The sequence below is a fragment of the Polypterus senegalus genome, chromosome 11 (genome assembly GCF_016835505.1).
Source record: "Polypterus senegalus isolate Bchr_013 chromosome 11, ASM1683550v1, whole genome shotgun sequence".
Lineage (NCBI taxonomy): Eukaryota > Metazoa > Chordata > Cladistia > Polypteriformes > Polypteridae > Polypterus > Polypterus senegalus.
The window spans coordinates 151,354,960-151,370,814 of record NC_053164.1 but is presented as its reverse complement, the minus strand read 5'-3'; the positions used below and the strand labels follow the sequence as shown (position 1 = coordinate 151,370,814).

General features: G+C 37.3%; 1 protein-coding gene across 1 annotated transcript in view; it reads left to right on the top strand.

Annotated features, from left to right (window-relative positions):
- The window catches only part of LOC120539624 (transcobalamin-2-like), a 51,229-nt gene extending 35,574 nt beyond the window's left edge, over positions 1 to 15,655 (top strand). The window contains exons 7-10 of the mRNA XM_039769907.1: positions 3,672 to 3,846; positions 5,892 to 6,078; positions 10,799 to 10,917; positions 15,288 to 15,655. Of these exons, the coding sequence (XP_039625841.1) occupies positions 3,672 to 3,846; positions 5,892 to 6,078; positions 10,799 to 10,917; positions 15,288 to 15,349 (543 nt within the window). The 3' untranslated portion in view covers positions 15,350 to 15,655. The remainder of the gene's footprint in view (positions 1 to 3,671; positions 3,847 to 5,891; positions 6,079 to 10,798; positions 10,918 to 15,287) is intronic.
- The last annotated feature ends 200 nt before the right edge of the window (positions 15,656 to 15,855 follow it).

Sequence of the window (15,855 nt, the reverse complement as noted above, 5' to 3'; positions counted from 1 at the left end):
ATGAGGTAAGCCATGCCTGTTAAAGAAAGTGTTTATCAAAGTTTAAACACATGAAAACAGTGGTACAGCAATGCAGTGCAGCACATTATTCCAGGGATCTTTATATTTGAACCTGATGTTATTTTGGAAAAACCAGTTGAATTTGCTTTTAGAGTTAAAATGAAATAGATTGCCTGCTCATGTTAACAGTGAATAGCAGGACACATTCTTTAATCTTTGACTAGCAGCTTTAAATCTGATTTCCAAACAGCATTACATGTAATCCTTGAAGCAGATATTAGTGTTCTGTTTGGCATAATGAATTTACCTGTGAATAGTGCTTCATATTGCTTCATTAAGCATCTATCTTAGAAGTAGTATAAAAGGGTTAATAAATGTCAGAAACTTGTTCAAGCATACCAGGAACCCAGATAAAGGTCAAGTGAACAACAAAAGACAAAGAATGTACTAGGAGAAGGTTGATGTCATACACAGGATGTTCTAGTAGGATTAAGAAAATCAGCTGATGTCATGAACCCAGCAAAGACTGGACAGATGTCACATACATAGAAATTTCAAGGGTAAGGGCTGAACCTGAGACATGAGAAGAACAAGAATGTAGCGTAACAAGACTTTTATTTTGGAGTATTTAAGCTAGCTCTGCTCTCTCCCCAAAACATCTCATGTCTTTTAACCAATCAGAATAAATTTCAGGATGAATTCAGCACTGTTCTATAAATTCAAATGTGTATAAATTTGAACTCTGCCCTTGCTAATTTGATCATTCTGTAACAAAATACTCTGATGAATGCTCCCTTTTTATGAAGTGAGATTAAAGACGGATGAACAAAGCTTCCTCCTGCCTAGTTCCTGACATAGAGGTCCTAGTTGAGGACAAGATATCTTTCTTTAATATTTACCTTACTTCATGAAACTTTAATAAAAATCTAAATACTCATACCTGAGAGTTTGTAGAGGGAGAGATACCCACTGATGTACATGCAAAAATTATGTAAGTTGTATGAATATACCGACAGCCCTTTATAAAACTTAGAAGATAGGTTTACATGAAACAAATAGTTTATTTTGAGTAAAATACAAATCTATAAAACTTTTACTGGCATAAACATTTGCTTTAATACAGATAAATGGTTTGCAGTTTGGGTTATTAGTTTTTGTTCTTATCATTTAGCTAAACTTTACTATAGCACTTGTTTGTTCAGATTATTATTCTTCTACAGTAATGTTTAATGTTTGTACAACTCTGAACCCATATGTTCTGATCCTCTTATGTTCTGATCCTCTTGATCATTTATTGTTATCTATTTGTCAAGTTAAGTAGCACACTAGTCCTACTGTCTCCTACATTTGGTGCTCTGGTTTCAGAACCTGCACTTGATCACCATCTGTATGATGTTTGTGTATTATCCTTAGGTTTGTGTTGCTTTTTCTTTGGTACTTTGCTTGTCTTCCATTATGCAAAAGGCTGGTTTGTTTGGGTAACTGGCAACTTTAAATTGGGACCCCAGCTGTGTGTATAAGTATCTGCAATAGACTGATGGCCTAAGCAAGGTTATTTCCTGCCTTGCCCCTGAGGCTGCTAGGATCATTGGCATAGGCTGAGGGTGCATTTTGGGTTAGAACCCTTCTAAAATATATTTCATAACAGTTTCAACTGATTTATCATAGAAGTATGCTTCATTTATTTTTGATACCCCCACTAACCTTAATTTCTGGCTATGCCCCTGACTGGGATAGGTTCTGCTCCTCCGTAAAGCTTAAACTAGATTAAACTAAGTATAAGAATGCTAGATTATATATTTTAAGTTTTTTTTTTTAATTAATTTTGCAACTTTGCTTGAGATGTGGGGTTCTGAAAGTTAAGAACATATCATTTTAATGTTGTGTATGCTTCAGTTTTTTGAATAAACTTGCTTTATATTTTAAATCCACAGCAGTTTCTATCTTTTAATATTTTTTTTCTGGAATGTACTTCCAGATTCCTTTAGTAATTAATGCATCCTCTCTGATACAGGGTGAGCCAAAAAGAAGTACCACATTTCAAAAATTTCATTATGACACAAGAAAGAATATACAAAATAGATTTTTTCTTACTGTGTTTTTTAAAAAATGATATCTTCAAGGTGGTGGCCATCATTAGCGATACACTCTTTGAGACAGTTTCTAAATGCGTACATGACATTCAGCCATTTCAAGGGGAATAGTAACGTAGTACTATTAGTAGTAGTAGTTTTGAGGTCAGTGTGTGTATACCTTTGACTTGAGACAACCCCACAAGAAGAAATCGTATTGAGCGAGATCAGGCAAACGTGAAGGTCACCCGACATCGCTGCACAGGGAGATCAGCATCCCCAGAAACATCTCCCACAAAACTTGTATGAATCTCTGTGTCATATGAGCTGCTGCTCCATCCTGTTGAAACCTGGCATCCAACACATCCATTTCTTCCAGTTGGGGCTGCAAAAGGTTCTCTAGTATTTCATTGTAATGTTCTGAAGTGATAGTGACCGTTGCCCCACCCTCCTCAAAAAAATAAGGTCCTAAAATGCCAAATTCAAACTAACACGCTCATTGTGCAGGTTTCTCTGAAGTTCATAAGGGTTGGTTTCGGCCCAATAGCAAAGGTTTTTCTTATTTATGCAACCATTCCAATGGAAATGTGCCATGTCGCTGCACATGACGATGGTATCTCGAACAGTTTGCAGAATGTTTGCGTACAGCTCTCTATGGCTCTCCCAGTCTCTCTCCGTCAGTTCCTGCACTACCATCATTTTGTATGGATGGAAATTAGACGTGTTGGAAATGCCTAAGGCAGAAGAATGATTGTGCACTGAACGTCTAGAAGAGGAGACTGCAAAATCTATCACCTATCAAAGGATCCCAACCCACTTGGCTGCCTTTACTGCACGCAGTGACTTTGTGAAATGTGGTACTTCATTTTAGCTCACCCTGTAAATCTCAGTACATCTTCTGTGTTGTTCAGTTCACTCACCACCCTGTCTCTTAGGTTGCATATAAGTATAATTTGTCTCTTGTTGCCCCATCACCAACCTTTAACATAGTTGGCATTCATTTATGGACTGTGTCCAACATATGTGCTTTCAGAGTTTGCTGTCAATATGGCTGCACCTAACATTGAAAAAAATGTTAATAGGATTGCAACTTCAGAAAAGTAGAGGTGCAGTAACTGACCAGCCATCATTATGAATGGCCTGTTTATCATTAGACCCACAGCTCAGTAAATTGACAATTTGAAGACATGAAAAATGATGAGTCAAGATTAGCAAGAGAGTTGACATAGCCGTTAAGAAACTAAGTTGGGCTCCAAGTTATTTCCTGGGTTAACAGCATTAATACATGATAGTTTTATCCCAGGTAAGGGTTCCATGATTCTGAAAGGTCCATAAAAAAGATTCATGACCATAGATTCTAAATATAAACAATACTGAGATACGGAAACTGGAAACATAATAGCAGAGACAAATATGGTGTAGAAAGGATCCAAAGATATATGCATTTTCAGTATAATCAAGCTGACCTATTAGTCACAGCTTAAGTACCTACTTTTTTAAAAAGTACGCTATATAGCCAAAGGTATGTGGAAAGTAAGCACACTAATGACATTGTATTAACTGTTACTAAAAACACCCTTAAATGTTGATTCTTGACAGGTCCTTCTTACCACGGAGTCTGAACATTCTGGATGTTCCAAATCACTTGAAAGGCTTGTTAGAGAGTCTAAGATAGGAACGTTCTACAATCCTATGGCACTGTCTATGCTACTTCCTGTTCTCAAGCACAAGACCTACTTAGACATTGGAACAATGGATTGTCTAAATGAGACTGGTAAAATTAGAAATTACATTAATATAGTTATTGTACTAGATAGAGGACAAATGTATGGATTATACTGGACAGATACATTGTACATTTAAAATAGCTCATATCTATGGTATGTCTGGAATCAATATTCAGTAGGGTAAGTTCTAAAATATAATAGATAGTATAGTTGCTTTCTTGCTGTTTGCTTCTCTAAATACAACTAACATGCCTTATTTATAGAATATCAATAATTGGTAACATAAACATATTTTTTACCATGTAAAAATAATTCACATTAAGAAAATATAACATGATTAATAATTAAATTTCTTGTATCATCAAATGAGTCAAAAACTAACTATGGTGATGGTAGAAAACATCACTTGGAAAAAAATTATTAAAAAAAAAAAAAAACTGAACAGATTCACAAGTAAATACCATTAAGGTGCTAAATGCACACAAAACAGATTAATCACCGGAAAACTAGACAAACTTCTCAAATACTGAAACCTACATTGGCAGTGAAAAAAATAAAAGCAAAGTAATTGGAAGCATTATTCTGTAATGGACTGAAAATTGTTGTCAGTAATGAAAAAAATAATTTTGTGTGGTTCAAATGTAAACACAAGAAGTGAATGATATTGTTTATGATTGGTAATTAATATTAATTTACCATATATAGTGGAAAGGTGGATAGTGCTACTTCACAGATCCAGAGTCCTGGGTGTAAATCCTGCTCCCAGTTGTTGTCAATGTGGAGTCTCGACCTTTTCCCTGTGTCTGAATTGGTTTTCCATAAGAATTCTAGTTCCAAATTAGCCCTTTGTCAATGAAATCAGAAAACCTTATTCAAGAACTCTTTAGGCCTTAGTTTAACATATTTGTACATTACCATTTGCTTTTCACAGTTAGGAGCTTAAAGATCATTTATTATATGTACAGATTTAATGTATTTGTAGTATGTTTAAGTAAATTATTGTATAGATTGCTCATATGCACCAATAAAAATACTTATTTTGCTTTATTAAGACAATCCCAAATTAAAAATTAATTTGTTCTCCTGTTTTTGGAATCTAAAAAAAGCAATTAAATATTTAAAAAGGGCATTCCTGCTGTCAATTCTTCACCACATATATTTGAGAGATGCTTTTACCTTATCAGTCTAATCAATACTTGTAATTCTCTTTTCACAATTTACACTTACAATCTTTGGCATGCCTTAACCTCTCTATGATTTGGGAAGCTCACATCAGGGTAGTCCTCTCTCCCTGCTCACTTTGTAATCATGTAGAAGCTATATAAATGGAGATGATATCCTGCTACTTTTTTTTTTTTTTAAAGATTTCCTTGCAGGCATAATATAAATGAACTTGTTTGTATAGTTTTTATATAGCATTATAAACATGCAGTATCAGTATGGCATGAAGGAGAAAGAGGCAACATCTTAAGACTTCCTTCTATAAAGGGAGTGAAGTTACCATGCTTATTGCCTTAGGTCATCCCTGAGAAATAAGGGCATCCGTAGTCATATAGCTGAAACTAGCAGAAAGCAAGCCATCTGTTTCCTGTAGTCTTGTTTACCCAGAGACTTTATTTTTTAGTGGTGTGACTTTGCTATAATAAAACATTCACAGGGATCATTTAATTTTTTTGTACTTTACATTTACCATAATTCTTGTCTGTTACTGTATGTACTGTAATTTATTTATTTGTGTAACATAGTTTGCATGTGTGGGCATGTTTATGCAATTGGACACATTTTAGATCCATGCTACATTCAGTCAAGTTGCTCTCACTTAAGTATGTAAACATTGGGCCTACCCTTCTGCACAAAAGGTATGCAGTCATCAATAATAGAATTTTTGTTCTAATGCATGTTCAGGCTTTTTTTTTATTCCAAGTGTTCACGTGTAAAAATTAAATTTTGTTTTGTTTTAATTGCTTAACTAACACTCATTATTCTTATCAGCATTAAAGCCTGTCTTTTCGTCCATGACTTCTACTTTTAGTTGTTCTAGAAGTCGGTACTTTAGTTTCACATTGTAGCCATCATTTTCTTGATCCTCCAGATAACATTCTACTGACTGCAAAGCCTTTGGGAGATATTCAAATAACTGAAAATGTGTTGGTGAATCTGAAAGTTGAGGATACTTTAAATCACACTTATCCCGAAGTCTTTAAAGATACAGTGGACATTCCTAAAAAATCATCTTTACTTGATGTGTTAAATGCACTGAAGGAAAATGAGAAATTAACGTGAGTATCTTTCGTTTTTAATGTATATGTTTATCCACTGGTAGATATTTAGGCTCCTCTTGGAAAACCTTAGTAGGAAGTACAATTCTTGAGAAGATATATGCATTAAATATTTTAGTACATTTTTACTTACATAAATTTGCCCAGAAGGTTAATTGCCATTACAAACTGTACAGTTAATAAATGTACCATTGTCTTGCTAAATTCCGGAGACTTCATGAAGTATCTCACACTATATGTAATAGAAGGAGAATCAGTACAGACTGCCATTGATGCAGCATAATCTAGCCTTCCTAAATGAAAGTGATTTGCAAAAGGCAAGAGAAACAATATGAAACCAGTAAACTCATTTAGCTGATGTAAAGGGCTAGACAAAGTAGCACTAGAGAAAGTTCAGAGAAGGGTGACTAGGCTGATTCTGGGACTAAGAGGTAAGAGCTATGAGTAGATATTGAAGGAGTTGAACCTTTTCACTTTAAGCAGAGAATAAGAGGAGACATGACTGGAGTGTTTTAAATGATAAAAGACAGTTGTACAGTTGATTCCAGCAGTTACTTTGGGGGAAAAAAAAGGGACATGACTTGACACTTGTCAAGGAAAGATTTGGTACAAATGTTAGGAAGTTTTTTTTTCAGGCAAAGACATGTGGAATAAATTACCATAGTAGTGTGTTGGAATGTAGGACTTTAGAAATATTCAGATTTTGACTTGATATTATTTTGGACAATCTGGATGACTACCATGGACAAGCTCATTGGACTGAATGGCTTGTTTTCTTCAAAACTTTTCTAATATTAATACTCTGCAGGTATAAGATCCATTAGCAAAAGACTGCATCACCATGTGTAACCTCAATAGAGTAGCTGTAGTACAGATCAAACAAAGTAAGCATTTCCCATTCTTCAAGGGTTTAATGGCACACCAGGCATGTTAAAAAAGCAGATTTAACAGGGACGCAGGCATCAGGCTGCACCTTCCCCAACTTACACTTCTACTAAGTGACTGAACTCCAGCTTGTACCAGGATTTGCCTGGATATCATCTGATAACAAAGGTGTAAATAAGAGTTGAACATACATCTCTCCAGAGGCCCCTCTGCAGACTTATTGAGCACAAAATGAGCTCAAGCGGGAACAAAGCCTTATAATTCAAGGCATGACAATACTGATACAGAGAAGAAACTGGCTATGAGGACACCTTGATTTTTTAACTTGAAGTAACTTTATTCTAATAAGGAGAAGTTAAACATTCCCTTAAATCTACTTACACTAATACCATTGGAGGATATTCTCTATACATTCTCACTGAACTCCCTGGGGATTCTCTCAGGATGGGGTGAATCAGCAAAATGACCTTGTGAAACTTGCTGTCTGCAGAGAACAGCCTGCCTTCCTCTTCTAAATTACCTGATGGTTCGGCAGAACTCTTTGAGCCTGATTGATAGTCATTCTGAAATCCATCCACAACTGGATTTTTGCTTCCCTGACCACCAAGGCCACAGCCTTTTTGGCTTGTTGTTACCCTTCTGCTGCTTCAGGAGCCTCCTACACTAACCATATATAGAAATGCTCCTTCTTCAGCCTGATGGCATCCCTCACTTTTGGTGTCCACCATTGGGTCCTTGGGTCTGTCAGGCTGAAACAGTTGGCAGCTGTTTCCACAATGAAGGCTTTGAACAAGGCCCATTTTGGACTTAAAGTCCCCAGCCTCCCCTGGGATTCTGGAAAAGCTCTTTTGAAGTTGAAAGTCTTCTGGACATGGGCCTCCCCCAGATGTTATCGGTGCATCCTTACTACTTGCTTAGGCTTTCCAGGTCTATCCAGGGGTCTCCTTCACACATCTGCCCCAACTCACCACAAGGTGATGATCAACTGACAGCTCTACTCCTCTCTTCACCTGAGTGTCCAGAACATATGGCCACAAATCTGATGATACGGTTATAAAATTGAGCATAGATCTTTGGCCTAAGGTGTTCTGGCACCAAGTACCCTTATGAGCCACATTATGATATATCATTGTGTTTGTTATGGTCAGACCATTCCTAGCACAGAAGTCCAATAACAAAACACTGATTAGTTTTAGATCAAGGAGGTAATTTCTTCCAACCACTCCTCTCCAGGTGTCTTCACAGTTACCCATGTGGGTGTTGAAGTTTCCCAGCAAAACTATGGATTCTCCAGGTGACATCCTTTCTAACATCCCCTTCAGGTACCCCAACAAGGACTAGTACTTTGAACTGCCATTTGATGCATAAGCACATGTGGCAGTCAGAGTCTTCCCATCTGTGACCTTCAGCCACCCAGAGGCAACTCTCTTATTTTCCAGTACAAACTCCAAAATGATATCGACCAGGCAGGGGCTCAATAAGAAGCCCACTCCTGCCCAATGCCTTTACCCTGGGCAACTCCAGATTAAAGGAGAGCCCAACCTCTTTTAAGAGGTTTGGTTCCAGAACCCAACTATACCTAGTCATTAGCTTTCTGCTTCACCCACCAACTCCAGCTCCTTTCCTCCAAAAAAGGTATCATTTCCGTTCCTCAGACTCAGTTTGTGTATCTGGGTTCCAGTCTTCCAAGATCTCTGCCTTAAACTGCTGCCCAAGTCACATTGTACTTAGCTGATGGTAGGCCCATGATTTCAGGCTGTGCCCATCAGGTCTCCGTGGCAAGCCCAGCCACCAGGTGCTCAACTGTGGCCACTACCCCCAGACCTGGCTCCAGGCCGAGGCCCTGGTAACCCCATAAAGGGTGGGTACTCTTTTTAAATTTCTGCATTTATATCATTAAGTGCATTTGAATTGGTCTTTGTCTGACCCCTCACCAGGGACCAATTTACCTTTGGAGGCTCTACCAGGAGCTTCTGCTCTGGACAACATAGCTCCCAAGCAGAGGTGAGTAGAGTAGCCAAATATTGTATTCAAGTAAGAGTAGCATTACTTTAAAATAATATTACTCAAGTAGAAGTAAAAAGTAGTCATCCAAAAAATTACTCAAGTAAGAGTAAAAAAGTATTTGGTGAAAAGACTACTCAAGTACTGAGTAACTGTTTGATCATAATAAATGATTTATTTTTTTAGAAATACTGTAATAAGACAGACAAAAATATAAAATAATGTGCAAATTCTGATATTTCAAAATAATAAAATGAAAAATGAGTAAAAATAAATAACATCTTTACAAAATAAAGATGCACAAATAACACAAAGTTCCAAACCTCAGTTTTTCTCAACAAAGCTTTTGAAGCCAATACCTACAGCAGGTAACGTGTATGTTTGAACAGTGCAAACTACTTACAGTGACAAGATATACTGTACACTGACAGTATAATACTGAATATTCACTTGCCCTCCAAATAGCACAGCTGATAGAAAATAACATTAGAACAAGGCAGCTTGTGCATGTACAAGAAGTCTCACTTTACCTTGACTGTCTGTGTCTGTGCATGTTTGGTTAAAATGTGCTTGTTCTTCACTCAGTGAAGTGATGGTTAAGCTTCAGCAGGAGTTGGCTCTCATTTTTCATGTACTGTACAGTGGAACCTTGGATTGCGAGTAACTTGGTTTGCAAGTGTTTTGCAAGACGAGCTAAAATGTTTAATAAATTTTGACTTGATAAACGAGCGAGGTCTTGCAATATGAGTAGTCAACATCCGTACGAGCGTATACTGTTTACTACAGCATTGTGGCCACGTGTGTGTGCTGTGACGTGTGAGTCCCTGTCTTGCACCCCAAAACACGAAGCAGACTCTCAATACTTTAGCAACACCATCTTTATTCAGCTTGAAACAGGAACAGCGCAGTTATTTATTGTAGCGGGATCTGCCACTCTCCTATACACAGACACAGCAGTCAGGCAGGGTCATGCCCAGGTTAGTGGCCAAGCAATACTGTGCCCTGCGCATGCATAATGTTCCTTGTATTACCTATCAACGGCAGGTGCTTATAGCATGACTGCAGTCTTTTTGGATTCGCTTCGGGACACTCTTCCACGTGTCGTCCTGTTGGGTAAAATCCCACAAGGTCATATAAACATCTACAACATGATATTATGGTGATTCCCATGAGAGGATAATGTGCTACTTCAGATTGACCCAATATGAGTGTAGGTCTGTGATAGACTGGTGGCCTGTGTTTTGCTGATGTTGTACATAGTCCTGCAATTCTAGGCTATTCCCCTGACCCTGAACTGGATTAGGAAGATTTGCAATATTTTAATTTCTGATAATATTAACCCTTGATGTGTAACTCGATGTGCTGAAGACTCACATAGATTTGCAGATGAGAAATGCTTGAAACAGGTACTCTGTGCCGTAAGCTATCAATGCAGACTGATTAGAAAGAGTAACATGAAAAGTAAAAATAAACTCAAATAGCAATGATACAAACAAATATTCTGAAATTGTAGACTTTTCTGCAACACAATTTGAATCAAAGATAACTCCAGAAAAAGATTAGGAAAAGACAGACACCATTAAAAGAAAGAAGAGTTTAACAAAACATGGAGTGAGAAAATCCCACTATGCATTGCACAGTTTATGTGAATTGGACTGACTGATAAATAGCATCTGTGTGAAAATAGAGTACTTCAGGTTTGATAAAATTCAGCTTATTGGCCCAAGTGAAACTTCAGCTTACTGAATGTTTTATTTTTATTTAAAATAGTAAACTATGAAGTTGAAGTGCTTTAAAAAGGTTTTGTTTTAAAGTAATCTTTTCCTAACAGATTTGAAACTGAGAACAGCTTGTGGGGGCCTTATCTAACTGTTGTCAATAAAGTGGAGGCATTGGCAAAAGACAAAACGTACTGGCAACTTAGGACTCTAGACACCATGCTGCTAGAAGGTAGGGAAAAAACTTTGTGATGTATTTGTTAAGTTTATTGCCATAAGTAGAAAATTTAAAGTCATTCAATTTTGCATTTGCTCTTTATACATGTATTGTTAAATATGCATTTTGTTTAATTTCCTGTTTTCAGTTTATTTGTTAGTAGATTGAGTTTTACTTTGTGACTGCAATTGTGTCACAAACAATTCTTAATTTAGAGTGGAATGTTTTACAAATCAGGGGTGCATTTCCCGAAAGTTTTGTAACGCTAAGTACTATTAAGTGTTATCTTGTACTTAAATTTTTTGTTTAATTAGTGAGTATTTCCTGAAACCTTACATAACTAAAGTAGTATGTAATGTCATTTAGAAATTAACGAGTAACCCAACCCACTTTTACCTTCTAAGTCCTTCTTTATTTGGACCATTGCCTGCTGCTCTGACACAGAGACCAAGGTCGCCATTAAGATCACAAAAACACACTGATGCCCTTGTTTGGGCTATTAATCTAGTCAGTTAATCAGTTTCAGCTGCTTTGGTGTTAATGAAATTAACAGGTGCTCTAGAGGGGAAACAATGAGATGACCACCAAAACAGGAATGGTTTAACAGATGGAGGCCACTGACATTTTTCCCTCCTCATCTTTTCCTGGACACTGGTACTGTGAGTGCTGTGCAGAGTGGAGGCAGAACCTCTGCGTTTTTTCCCCAGTTGATTCTGGGGATTCGTCAGGGGTATGTTCTTGCTCCTACTCTGTTCAATGCTTGTATGGACTGGGTTTTGGGGTCCAGCGGCTGCAGGGCATCTGTTAGTAAAGAAAGATTCATGGATCTTGACTTTGCTGATAATGCTGTGATCTTTTCAAGGCTACTCGGGCCCCTTCTTCAGACTTCAAGCCTTCAGCCTGAAGAAGGGGCCCGAGCTGCCTCGAAAGCTTGCATATTGTAATTCTTTTCTTTAGCCAATAAAAGGTGTCATTTTGCTTGGCTTTGGAACTTTCAGAAAGCATTTGTGAAGGTGCCACATGAAAAGTTGGACATCAAACTAAAAGAAGTGGGAGTTCAGGGTGTTGTTTGTAGATGGTTGCCTAATTGGCTTATACACTGGAAGCAGAGGGTTGAGGTGCAAGAAACCTTATAAGAACTGGCTGACATTAACAGAGGTGTTCCACAGGAGTCAGTGCCAGGACTGCCGCTATTTTTAATATATATAAATGATTTGGATAGGAATGTAAGTAACAAGTTGGTTAAATTTAGGTGGAGTGGTGGCTCTGAGGCTAAGAATCTGTGCTGGTATCCCGAAGGTTGCTGGTTCGAATCCCTGTCAGTGCCAAAAGAGATCCTAATCTGCTGGGCCCTTGAGCAAGGCCCTTAACCTTCAATTGCTCCAGGAGCACTGTACAATGGCTGACCCTGCACTCTGACCCCAAGGGGTATGCGAAAACTAACAAATTCCTAATACAAGAAATTGTATGAGGTGAAATAAAGAAGAAAAAAAAAAATTGCAGATGATATCAAGAGGGGTGGATTGGCAGATAATCTGGATTTCATTGAATTATTACAGATGGACTTGGGACATGCTCAAAAAATACATGTGTAATGCCACAAAAAGTGCATGCAGACATGTCCGTGCCAAATAAATAACATTCGACGTTTTGAAGAAATCATTTTATGACACGATTTACCTTTATTTATTTATTTACTTCCTAAAGCCTAAAGTGCAGATAACATGCTCGAAACTGTGTGTAATGCCACAAAAAGTGCCTGCTGACACTTTAGTATGCAAGCAATGGTATGTGCATTCTTGCTCCGATGTAGAAGGGAGCTGAGTTTACATCTGTTACAGCGCGTCTATGTGAAAACAGCAGTATTAGATGCGGGGGTGGGGTGTGTTTGGGTTCATGAACGCAGCCGAGATAATAAAACTGACTAAAAAAAAAAAAACCAAAGCTAACCTTTACAAGTATCATAAATTACACCGGCTGTTACAGACTGAAATCAAATGTATGTTTTTATCCTAAAATAGTAAGACTAAGAGAAGTTTACTTCTCAAAACGGAGTGGTGCAGGATCAAACTCACGACCTTTTGATTCCCAGGCGGCAGCTTATTCTATTGCACCACGGAGGCAGTCATAATCAACAGGTGTCAATGTCGCATGTTAAGGCGGCTTTTTTTTCTGCAGTTATATTTTTGAATAAAAGTGCAATTGTTGTGTTAGATTTTTACCTTTTATGAAAGTATTTGTGTGATACTTCAGGCTTCATACAGTATATAGTTTATGCCTACATTTTGTCATCTACTAGTAGAATATAAAAAACGTTTCTGTTTTAACAATGTGTTTACACAGATTACTGTAGAAACAGAACAGACATGAAATGCGTGTGTTCCAAACAACGATCTATTATTTCCACTCTAAAACTCCACTTCACTCCCAGAAAATCAATCAAGGCATGAGCTGGGAGAAGTTTGTGCACGTTCTAAGTTGGTGGGGGGATGGAATAGCCGGCTGCTTGCAGCCTGATTTTTATCAGCACATTTAGAGGACAAAAGACGCTGGAGGAGAGCTGTGAACGATTTTAAGAAGCAATTTAAGGTGGGACGGATTTACGAGTTTTTTCGTAGGCTCTGGTAATTCTAGTGTTAAGAACACAAGGACACAGCTGTAAACGTATTAATTTTTTTTACAATCATTAGGAAGTTTTTCTTTACACAGAGAACCATAGATGATGGAATAAGCTACCAAGTAGTGTGGAAGACCGTAGGACTTTAGAGACTTTTAAAACTAGGCTTGATGTTTTTAGAAGAATTAAGTGGATTGGATTAGCAAACTTTGTTGGGCTGAATGGCCTGTTCTTATCTGGGTTGTTCTAATGTTCTAATGAATACAGCACTTTATTCAACACCTTCATATTTAATTCATATTTAACTTATTTTAATCTGAATGAATAACTAACATTCTGAACATAATATATTAAATGGAGGATGGAGGACCTGTTCAATTCTGCTTCTGTCAGTGCAAGCTGTTTGCTAAAGATGTCAGCTTTGACTTCCTGAGTAGGACTAGCTCCTGACAGTGCTTCTCCATCTCCTGTAACTCTTCCTTCTTTAACAGGAGCTATTCTCTCTTCAGTTGAAGCCCGTCTTTCTCCAAAGCAATCAACTTGTGACTACATCCACATCCATTAAATTCAGTATTTGCAAGTGCTGCTGTCTGAATGGGCCAGTTGTGAGAGTGCCCTAGAAATGGGCTAGCACTGGAGCAGGAAGAATGACACAATGGAGAGGCAGGTTGGGATGAGGTGGATAGAAACCCATGTGATCACACATCAACCACTCCAGACATTCCCTCAGTCATGGTTGGCCAGTGCCTACTCTTTCTCTGGAGTGACAGGAACTGCCTGTGACAGCCTGTCACCATTTTTGATCTTTGCCCTCTCACCTCACCACCCTTTCTTTTGGTTATACTGGAAAAGCCTTGTCATTTTTTTTCTGACTCCAATGCCAGATTGTCTTTGGGCACTACAGGCTCCTGCTCTCTCTATAATCTCATCCTTTTTTTTCTTCTTAGTATTGCAAAGATCCCCGTGAACCTTTGTAAATAACACTTTATTTTTGCCACCTCTTCCTGCTTAAATCCACTTTTCTGAAGTGTTGCTTCCTGTTCACCACTGCTCCTTTTAGGAAGCCATGTCATGTTTTGCACCCATTTACAGATTTTTGACTAATTCATTGAATGAATTTGGTCTTTATTTTGTGTGTTTTAATTTTTCATTGCAGTTTTTTATTTTTATATTTGCATATGACTGGTATGACAATATAATATATATTTGAAAAGTGAAATGCAGTATGTGGGATTGATGTTCCTGTTATCAACGGGCTGTACTTTTCTGATGTGGATTCAGGGGAGAAGCCAACAAAGAAGTATTTTAAATTGTTCCTTACATGTCAGATAAAGAGGGGCCTTGGGAAACAATCACAAAACTCACTCCTTCTCTACCTATATTGTTCGCTATCTTGTTCATTATTCACTATTATCATTCATTTTCAGGAAAAGCACCCCTAGTTTGACTGAAAGAAAATTGATAATTTTGTCAAAATATATGTGTGTGCTTGGTGTGTGAGTGTGTTTGTGTGTGTCCTGTGGTGGGTTGGCAGCCAGCCCGGGATTGGTTCCTGCCTTGTGCCCTGTGTTGGCTAGGATTGGCTCCAGCAGACCCCTGTGACCCTGTGTTTGGATTCAGCGGGTTGGAAAATGGATAATTGGATGGATGGATGGATGGATATATGCCAATAATTCACTATTATATACTGAATGAAGAACATTGTTAAGAAATTATATTCATAATGTGTAATTCATTTCACTTAAATTTGTTCTTTTTTTACTTTCAGGTATAGCAGACTATAAAATTTACCATGATGACACTATAATCATAAGAAAGGTTCAATGGTAATGTGAATTTGTACATGCTGCTGAACAACTGCTAGATTTCGTTAGTTTAAATAGGGAAAAATAGAATGTTTTTCATCTCTACATTGAAATGTTATAGTTTTAAACATTAACAGACATTTTATGTCAATGTTGATATCTTTTAAATGGGATAATCAAGTTTTCTATAAATAAACTTAACAAAAAGTATATAGTTCCAGAATAATACTTTAATACTTTAGTATCATTGTATAATGGCAGTGCACTTTAAATGAATTAAATTTTATGTAGCATCACCTACTTACAAAATGCAATATACTAATTTAACTATCCTTTGTGATGTATATGTTCTTTCCTAATGTTTTAAATAAATTGAATCAAAAACTGAATTCTTTAAACGTTGTTCTTTGATCATCCTGTGCCAAAGAGCTTTACATGTATGACATGTAATCAATGTTACCAGTTGATAGGTATAACCTTTCAACATTATTATTGTTTATATATTTATTTACTCGATGGCAGTACCACACA